At 46.5% G+C, this 10,830-nt stretch overlaps 1 protein-coding gene across 1 annotated transcript; it reads left to right on the top strand.

The window, feature by feature from the left end:
• Positions 1 to 9,585: 9,585 nt before the first annotated feature.
• Positions 9,586 to 10,506, top strand: LOC139738295 (allatostatin-A receptor-like). The gene has a single exon (XM_071648936.1). The coding sequence runs from the start codon at positions 9,586 to 9,588 to the stop codon at positions 10,504 to 10,506; it is 921 nt and encodes a 306-aa protein (XP_071505037.1).
• The last annotated feature ends 324 nt before the right edge of the window (positions 10,507 to 10,830 follow it).

Below are 10,830 nucleotides of genomic sequence, written 5' to 3'. Positions count from 1 at the left end.
TGAAATCCCAAGATCCAGTGATACGAGCCCATACTATCACAATGGAGAATCTAGTTGGCAGTCCAGGCATGGAAAGCGATGAAATTATTTTTCAACCACAAGGCAGGCAAGATGAGGGTAATGAAGCCAGAGACTCATCGGAAACAGATGTATCTGACAGGGAGGAAAATGAGGATTTAGCAACAATGCTAGGCAGGCTTTTAAAGCAGAACAAAGCTCCCAAAACCAAACGCAGTAACACAGCTAAGGCTCCCACTTATGACGGATCGTCAGCTTGGGATGATTTTGCAGTCCAGTTTGATGTTATTGCAGAACTGAATGGATGGGGTTACAAGACAAAATCAATGCAGCTAGCAGCCAGTTTGAGGGGAGATGCTCGAGCCGTCTTGAGCGATCTCGAATCAGAGAAAAGACACGATTTCAGGTCATTGGAGGCTGCCCTAAAGGCTAGGTTTCAACCCGAAAACCAAACCGAGATGCATCGCGTAGAAAACAGGAGGAGGGGGAAGGATGAATCCTTACCTGAGCTAGGGCAAGCGGTGCGGCGCCTTACTAGGAGGGCGTATCCCACAGCAAAGGCGGAGCTGCAAGATGTTCTAGCTAAAGACCATTTCATAGATGCGATTCAGGACCCCGATATCCGATTTGGAGTGTATAACGCTCATCCTACTTCACTTACGGAGGCTATTGGGGCTGCTGTAGAAGTTGAGGCTTTCCAAATAGCAGAGCGTAGGCGAAATTTCCCACAAAGGAAACAGGTCCGTAACGTTAACGTTGGGAATAAGATGGGCGGTGTAAAAGATGATGGAGCAGTCATTTCTTCGGATGCAGTGGAGAAAATTGTAGCTGCAGTTATGGCAGAGCTGTCAAAGGCAGGGGTGACGAAAAAGACCGGCTTCCACAGAGATTCTGAGTCCACACAAATGGGCGGGCGTTCATCTGGTCCGCCGAGATGCTGGAAATGTGGAAGACTTGGGCATTTGCAGAAAGACTGTAAGAACCAGAGCCCCGGAGGTAGAATGTATGCACAACACGGTGGAACTGCAGAAAGTAGGCAGGGAAACTCAGCCCAGCCGAGTCCAGGGGTCGGGGACCGGCAGTAGATAGCTCACGGCCCCATACAGTGTTTACGCGCTTTTGCAGTGGAGAAACAGACGGCATCATTATACCTGTAGAATTCAATGGGCAAGAAATCCACTCTTTGGTAGATACGGGAGCAAATGCAACAATACTAAGTACAAGGGCGTTTGAGAAATTCGAACCAAATCAAAAGCCTGAATTACAGTGGACTGATGTAGACATGACCATGGCAGATGGTGAAACCAAACCAATACAAGGGAAGGGCAAAATGAGCATCAAAATTGGAAATGTCATCCTGCGTCATGACATTTGGATAGCTGACATAGAGCCACAAGCAAGAATCGGGATGGATCTGTTAAAGCTTTGCAAATGTACGATTGAACCAAGTCAGAATATGGTTCGGGTTGGAGATGAAATTATTGATGCAGAGCAGCATGACTACCCAACCGTCTACACAGTGCGTTTAACAGAGACAATATGCATTAAGGCAGGAGAAGAGATCGTTGTCCCAGGGAGACTAGATGGGGTACCAACCACATTACCGAATGGTATGATTATGGAGCCGAATGAGAAATTCGTGGAGAAATACCCACTACTAGTGGCTAGAGTACTAATAGGCACAGGCAGAGACACAGTCCCAATAAGGATAGCAAACGTCGCTGAAGAGACACAGACGATATACAAGAACACTAGGGTAGCAACATGTCAGGAAGTAGATGAGGTACTAGCCAATGACGAGACTACAGAGGAGTCCATCAGAACAAGTATGGACAGCACAGGCGAGAATGTCCCTGAATATCTGAAGGAATTACTGGAAGCAAGTACAGGAACACTCAATGCTAGTCAACGGGATACAGTGGCCTCATTACTACACAATTACCAAGACATCTTCTCCACTGGCAAAAACGATATAGGCAGAACTGGAATTGTGAAACACACAATAAACACGGAAAAATCTGAACCTATCCGACAACACGCAAGGCGCCTGCCCATTCACAAGAGGGAGGATGCAAAAGAACAAGTCTCCGCAATGCTAAAGGAAGAAATAATAGAGCCTTCCTCTAGCCCATGGTCGTCGCCAGTGGTGCTCGTCAAAAAGAAAGACGGATCAACTAGATTCTGTGTAGACTATCGCAAACTCAACGACATAACCAAGAAAGACAGCTACCCGCTTCCACGAATAGATGACTCGCTCGATAGACTCGGAGGAACAAAATGGTTCTCGACTTTAGATCTGTCTAGTGGCTATTGGCAAATTGAAATGGATGAGCATGACAAGGAAAAGACCGCATTCGTAACTGAGGGAGGGCTATTCCAATTCAAAGTAATGCCTTTCGGACTCTGCAATGCACCGGCAACGTTCGAACGATTGATGGAGCAAGTGCTGCATGGTCTACAGTGGCAGACATGTTTGGTGTACTTAGACGATATCATTGTGTTCGGAAAGACATTTGAACAACAGCTAGAGCGACTCACGGAGGTATTTCAACGACTGCGTGATGCTCATTTGAAACCATCCCCCTCGAAATGTGTTCTCTTCAGGCACCAAGTCCCATTCCTCGGGCATATCATTTCTGAACATGGCATAGCAACGGACCCAAGCAAGATTACTGCAGTGAATGAGTGGCCGAGACCAAAAACAGTGAAGGAAGTCAGAAGTTTCCTCGGTTTTTGTTCTTACTACCGGCGCTTTGTGAAAGACTTTGCACGCCTTGCAAGACCCCTGCACAAGTTAACGGAGAAAGGCGCTCCGTTCAGATGGACGCAAGACTGCGAGCAAGCTTTCGAGACACTCAGGCGCGCCCTAACATCGTCACCTATCCTCGCATTCCCACGTGATGATGATCCCTTCATCATTGACACAGACGCAAGCAATGACGGAATCGGCGCAGTACTCTCACAAGTACAAGATGGCCAGGAACGTGTTGTAGCTTACTTCAGCCGTGCCTTGAATAAAGCAGAAAGGCAGTATTGTGTGACTAGGAAGGAGTTGTTGGCACTCGTTCAGGGAGTGAAACACTTTCACCCTTACATCTATGGAGCAGAATTCCTGATACGTACTGATCATGGGGCACTGCGGTGGTTGATGGGGTTTAAAAACCCGGAGGGGCAAGTAGCACGATGGCTTGAACTCCTCGGTACTTATAACTTTCGGATCCAGCATAGAGCAGGAAATTCGCATGGGAACGCTGATGGGCTTTCACGTAGACCATGCGTGGACTGTAAGCATTGTGAGCAGAAAGAGGCAAAGGACTTTGCTTCGGATGATGAGCAGGAAGCTCATGGGACTAATGTCCGGGTTCACAGTGTGGGGATACAGTCGGGTCAGCCTGAGGACGCTCAGGACAGACCGGATAATTGCTCTGGTATAGGGAGCTGGAGAGTTGGGCATGTGGCCGATGCTCAACGAGAAGACAGGTGTCTTCGGAAGGTTATGGCTTGGAAACAGGCAGATTATCGACCACCGTGGGAAGAAGTGTCACTGGAAGGACCAGAACTCAAAGCATATTGGATGCAATGGGACAGGTTGCATCTGAGGAATGGTCTTCTCTACCGTAGATGGGAGAGCGAAGATGGCAGTCAAATAATCTGGCAGCTTGTTGTACCTGAAAATCTAAAGGCAGAAGCATTAAAACAGCTCCACGATCACAGAATGACAGGTCATACTGGAATCACACGAACAGGGCAGAGAGTAAAAGAGAGATTCTACTGGTACGGTTACCGGAGAGATGTGGAGGAGTGGTGTAACTCATGCCAAATCTGCGGAGGAGCAAAGAAGGTATCTCAACGCAGACAAGCCAAAATGAGACAGTACAATGTCGGAAAGCCAATGGAGAGAATAGCTATCGACATCATGGGACCACTTCCTACGTCAAGGAACGGGAATAAATACATTATGGTAGTAGCTGACTACTTCACAAAGTGGACAGAAGCTTTCCCAATCCCCAATCAAACAGCAGAGACAGTAGCAAAAGTGCTGGTAGAAGAGTTCGTTTGTAGGTTTGGTATACCAGTGGAAATCCATACCGACCAGGGAAGAAATTTCGAGTCAAACCTCTTCAAAGAAGTTTGTCGACTACTGGATATAGACAAGACACGCACCACACCCTTTCACCCTCAATCAGATGGGATGGTCGAGCGATTTAACAGGACACTCCAGGCAATGCTCTCAAAAGTCGTAGCGCCTGACCAAAGAGACTGGGACGAATGGCTCCCATACGTGATGATGGCCTACCGGACATCAATTCATGACACTACTAAATTCTCACCATGTGAAATGATGCTGGGAAGAAGTGTGAAACTCCCAATTGATGTTCTACTACCCAATACAAGCACAGACACTGAAGAAGAAACCAACTATGCATACACGCTGGAAACGAAAATGAGGAAAGTACACGACCTGGCGAGAGAAAACATACGAGGGAGCAGCACTCGCCAGAAAGCAACGTACGACAGAAGGGCGGTATCCAATCCATTGAAAAGGGGTGATGCAGTTTGGCTAATCAATACAGCAACAAAGAAGGGACTTTCCCCAAAACTAAGACAAAATTGGCTTGGTCCGTATAAAGTACTCGACAAGTTGAGCGATGTAACCTATCGAGTAAAGAAGGAACCAGCAGGGAAGCCAAAAATTGTACATCGAGATAGGCTGCGACTTTTCAAAGAGAGAATCCCGGCAAAACCGGCCAGGAAGCAAACACACGAGAAACAAACTCCTACAAGCGAAGACGAATGTCGATTATTCCTCCGCCCAAGGAGGAAACCAAAATGGTACGGGTCTAATGGACTAGACTAATGCCTTGGTGATAGTGGCCAAGTGATCGTCAAAATGGGGAAGCATAAGGGGAAATATCTGTGCTCCGAATGTGGAGACTTGTTTAGGACCAAACGGTCTTTAAAAAAGCATGAGAAGGAGCATTTCAAGCAGAGACGCAAGCTCCTCTTCGGTTCATTTGCTGAAAAAGCAAGCTGTGACGACACGGACATGCAAGACAATCAGCCACTCTTCAACTTCCCCGTCCGCGTGGTATCTCCCCTTCCTCCAACTCCTACCCCAAATTCCCCGCCCGCAGTGGCATCACAGGGATGCATGCCTTACGTCGACGCAGGCGTACAAACAGAGGGCCCAGGAGTGGAGCATAGTGGGCGACCAGATCCACGATTGTTTCGGCGAATCTTACCTCCCCCACAGTCGGGCATTAAGACTAAGCTCACGGAAATCCGAGAGAAGTCAAAAATGGCCAAGTGGAGACGGAAGTAAAATGGGAGGTGCGTCGCCTGTCTTCGGCAGTGGTTTTCCGGGAGGTGGTGGAACGCGCCTACCTGACAGACGGCACCATCTACGAGCTGAAGTGGGAGGAGAACGAAATCCAGCAGTAATGAGTAAGTTCGTATTTCCCCCCTTCATCATGGACATGGCAACCGTGATCTCCCTCCGTCGTTAATACGTAGTGGTATTATGTCCAAATTCGGATGAGGAGTGGTAGCACCTTTCACTGTACGCGGTTTAACATACAGATACTGGTCCACACTCATCCAACCCCAAATTGTATCCTGATTTATTTTGGCAAATTTTGGTTAGAATAAGAATGAATAGAATTGAGAAAAAAAAGACATTTTGGACTGATTTATAAAACGAAGCTAGCCCCACGTCCTGGCTAGCTGCTGAGAACCAACGACACAAACCTGGGAAATGCAGCAGAGGATGATCAACGACACACACACTGGTTTTGTAGCTGAGGAAGATCAACGACACAAACCCCGGTGACTACCACGCCCCTTGGAGAAGAAGAATTCATGAAGAAATTTAGGATGTTAAATAATGCATGTAATGAGACATAGAAGAAATTGAAGCTCTCGAAGAAGATGAAGAATGGAAGAAGAGAAGAAGACGAAGAAAGTATAGACATAAGTCTAACTGTCGAATTGGATTGTTTTGAACCTGTAAGCCCGAATCATGGAGGTCCCAAATTATATTGTTTGGAAAAGTTTGATTTTGTTCCCGGTTTATATCAATGAGAAATTGGTAGAAGAAGCAAATTACAGGAAAACCCAACTATGTCCTAACATTTCGGCCTGGGAATGGGGAGAAATGCCCCACCAAAATTCAAACTCCATGATTCAGGATGTATATATGTACACTTTGTAAATACATTTCCAAGTTTGTAATCTGCAAGCTCTGTTGACACCCAAAAGCTCATAGGGGAAGTACGAGATAATAGTGGGAATATAATTTGATATGTTTGATTTTTAATACAGTTGATAATGGAGGGAGTAATGACAAAACATTCCACACCAACCTCCAGGAGTAGGTTTCATTTTAAGGAGGGGGTAGTGTGGCGAAAATGCGATAGAGCACCTTTAAAATATGCGGCTCATGCCCTTAATTTCTGAACATGTGTAAAAATCCCATAGAGTTTGCCCCCGTGCATTTCCAATGGAGAAATTGTATAGAAGGTTTTGGAACACCCTATAGTTTTGTGATACACCCTGTACAGAAACCAAGGTTAATGATGTCCAAAGTAGGGAAAAAGGCCAGAAGCCCTAGGGAAAAAGGCCCAGATAATATTAAGCCATAGAAGCAGGGTTGTATAGTACTCCAATACATTTTGATACATGATGGGTTAATAAGACAGGATTGGTCACGTGACCCTGGCTCGAGAGGGTATAAATACCGCGAGCTCACTGCACAACTTTTCAGTTGGGTTGGGGGGTAAGTGCGGGTCCACAGCACTCTCTCTCTGTTTAGGAATAACTATAAAATTAATGGGGAACCACTAGGCCAGTGTAACAGAGCTTAGCAGAGAGAAAACCATCGGTTGTAACAGCAGGAACTACAATATAGCAATGCTGCACTGAACCGTATTTCGGACTGTCGTTTCCACCCCAGCCTCCTTCTTGCAACTGGTAGTCTTTGGTACTAGGCCCTGTGGATGCAGGGGCGTCACCAGCTTTTTTTCGAGGGGGGTGCGTTTTGACACTAAATGTAACGAGATTTTTTGGACAGACATTTGGAACATAGGAAGCTCTCAATCCCTAAACTTGTACTTTTTTTTTTTTTTTTTTTTTTTTTTTTAGGGAAGCCATGCAGGGAAAGGGCACCGGCGTATCTAGGATTTCATCTTGGGGGGGGGGGGGGGGAGTGTTAGTATGCGAGGGAGCGAGCAAGGGGGGGGGGGAGGGTGTGGAAGTGCATGTTGTCCCCCTCCTCCCAACGGTGAGAACTTTTTGCATTTTGATGTTGTAAATGGTGCAATTTGATGCAGGCTTTTTGCGTGTTTTCGACTTAAAACAGTCCCACTTGTTTAAGGTAGCAGTACATTTTGATGGGAATTGTTGTTGAACAATGTGCCTATAAATTATATCATTTCAATAAACTTCTTCCATTGATTCTTACACTGATGTCATGAACGCTGATGTCATGAACATTTTACAGTCCCAAAACTGCCATTTGGAGCCATATTTTGCGCAACTGCCGGCAATTACTGGCAGCAACATCAGGTGAACTGCATAACGATTAAATGCGAGCGAGCGAAGAGAGCGAGCTTGAAAATTTTACATTTGACAGTCCAAAAACTGCCGTTCTTAGCCATATTTTTTCGCTTTGGAAATTAAGGGAGGGGGGGGGGGGGGCACCGGGCGGAACTGCTGCCAATTACTGGCAGCAACACCAGGTGAATTGCATAACGATTAAATGCGAGTGAGCGGAGCGAGCGAGCTTGAAAATTTTGACATTTTATAGTAAAAAAACTGCCGTTTGTAGCCACATTTTTTTGATTTGGAAATTAGGGGGGGGGGGCGCACCGGGCGCAACTGCTGGCAATTACAGGCAGCAACATCAGGTGAATGGCATAACAATTAAATGCGAGCGAGCGAGCGAAGAGAGCGAGCTCGAAAATTGTGACATTTTACAGTCCCAAAACTGCCATTTGGAGCCATATTTTGCGCAACTGCCGGCAATTACTGGCAGCAACATCAGGAGAATTGCATAACAATTAAATGCGAGCGAGCGGAGCGAGCGAGCTTGAAAATTTTGACATTTTACAGTAAAAAAAAAAACTGCCGTTTGTAGCTATACTTTTTCGCTTTGGAATTTAAGGGGGGGCACATCGGGCGCAACTGCTGGCAATTACTGGCAGCAATATCAGGAGAGCATAACGATTACATGCGAGCGAGCGGAACGAGCGAGCTCGAAAATTTTACATTTTACAGTCCAAAAACTGCCGTTCTTAGCCATATTTTTTCGCTTTGGAAATTAAGGGGGGGGGGGGCACCGGGCGGAACTGCTGCCAATTACTGGCAGCAACATCATGTGAACTGCATAACGATTAAATGCGAGCGAGCGAAGAGAGCGAGCTTGAAAATTTTACATTTTACAGTCCCAAAACTGCCGTTCTTAGCCATATTTTTTCGCTTTGGAAATCAAGGGGGAGGGGGGGGGGGGGCGCACCGGGGGCAACTGCTGGCAATTACTGGCAGCAACATCATGTGAACTGCATAACGATTCAATGCGAGCGGAGCGAGCGAGCTTGAAAATTGTGACATTTTACAGTCCCCCAAACTGCCGTTTGTAGGTATATTTTTCGCTTTGGAAATTAAGGGGGGGCGCACCGGGCGCAACTGCCGGCAATTACTGGCAGCAACTTCAGGAGAATGGCATTACGACTAAATGCGAGCGAGCGGAGCGAGCGAGCTTTTAAATTTTGACATTACAGTCCAAAAACTGCCGTTTGAAGCTATATTTTTTCGCTTTGGAAATTAAGAGGGGGGGGGGGGGGGACGCCCGATGCGCAACTCCCCCTGGATCCGCCACTGGTAGTCAAGGGTGTCGGTTTATGTCCACGACTGGGGGAGGTATGACCAGCGAGGTGGCGTCGAAGTGACCAAGCGGGGGAAGGATGTCCAAAATCTGCACTTTAGAGCATCCCCTGCTCCGTATCGTACGGATGTACAGTACGTTCGATAAAACAGAATACTAGTATAAGATATGTATAATATCATTGCTGCCAGAACCAGGGGTGCGAATTGTGTTTGCCCACGAATTTTTAATTTCTTTTTTTTGGTCCCTGGTGCAAAAAAATAAAAAAAATAAAAAAAAAATAGAAAAGAATAATTATTTAGCGTCCGGCGTTGAGGTCGCTCGCAGACTGATTTTTTTTTTTTTTTTTTTTTTTTTTTTAGGATCTGAAGGGGGGTGCGTTCGCACCCAACGCACCCCCCCTGGTGACGCCCATGTCGGTTGCTGTATGGTTGATTGGGAGAATGATATGCCTGGGTTTCTAATGCGCCTAGTGAGTCCGAATGCACGTATATAGACGTGGTGTATGAGATACATGTAGGCTGCATACAGTATGAGAGCTATATGAATAAGGTGCTGATGTGCTGCTACACATAGTACACATTATACCTGTAAACACAAGAATTAAGGCTCTTGGACCGCTCCCCGGCTACGCTACAGTATGGTCACCATGGACAGTTATGGAATTAGGCTGTGCAATTCTTGGAATGTTAGGGAACGGTCTAGTTATTTTGGTGGTGTTCAAACGCCGCAATGCTAACCGGTCCACGGATATCCTCATAGGAGCCCTAGCCTGGGCCGATTTTCTCACGTCTTCCTTCATCGTTCCGTGGCCAGAAGCGAGCCTTGTTCCCAATTCGCTGCTGGGACACATTTACTGCAAATTCATGTACCCTAGTGTCCTGAAGTGGGCATCCATCTCGGCATCCATCTACACTCTTGTGGGGATTTCCCTCGACCGGCACCTTGCCATTGTTTTCCCGGTAAAATTCACACGCATAGTCACCAAGGGAAGGCTTACCGTCTGCATCATCACCTCGTGGACAGTCATCTTGGCTGTAACGCTCTGTGAATGTGTTTTTCCCGCTCGCTTCGATGAGTCATTGCAAAACTGCGTCTATGATTACGGTTCCAGAGCGGCACAGCTATCGTATGGATGCTTCGTCTTCATCTATCGCTTGGTGTTCCCTGCGCTGACGATGTTCATCACTCAGTTGCTGATTGCGTCCTCTCTCTACCGTCAGTCTAAGCGTTTCAACAAGGTCGATTCCTCAAGAACAACAGGATCAGCCGCCCACCTGGTAGCAAGAGATCGTGTCATCAAGATGATGCTCCTTGTGATCATCACCTATGTCATCTGTTGGGGGCCAAACCAACTCTTCTTCATGGGCATCAACCTCCGCATTATTCCGTTCACCTTCTTCGACACGCCTCTGCATAGGTTCCAGACACTGCTTGCGTTCATAAACTCCTGTGCTAACCCCTTGATATACGCTGCGCGCCATCCTCAGTTCAGAGTCGCCGTGCGAGAGCTTTTCGTATGCGGAGTTTCCACAAACGTGCCTGTCTTTGGCGACGGAGAACAGAGTGATGAATCCAAGCACACTGATTTATCGACATTGGCTTAAACCAAAGTGACATAGCTTATCAGCTTCTTCTTTAATAGGTCAACCCTTTCCCCCCTTCAGTCTTTCTTGTTAATCTAATTTTATTGTCCCTGTCATGTTTTTCTTTAGATTTATTTATCCGCCGGCTTTTTGATCCAAAGATCTTCATGATCAATGGCCAAGGACTGATATCAAAGGCATTCAACTAGGGTATTTTTGGAATAGCAGAACATGGTTGTTCATCATATTAGATCATTACGCATCTCGCAATTTTCACAGTAAGCAGACAATCATCAACAACGAAAATTGTTAAGCGTCGACATTGATTTTAATCCCCTCTTGGTG

This window comes from Diadema antillarum, unplaced genomic scaffold, assembly GCF_040938485.1.
Source record: "Diadema antillarum isolate AM-2024a unplaced genomic scaffold, OU_Dant_1.0 seq00000733_RagTag, whole genome shotgun sequence".
NCBI classification, from domain to species: domain Eukaryota; kingdom Metazoa; phylum Echinodermata; class Echinoidea; order Diadematoida; family Diadematidae; genus Diadema; species Diadema antillarum.
This window is presented reverse-complemented; position numbering and strand designations above follow the sequence as displayed.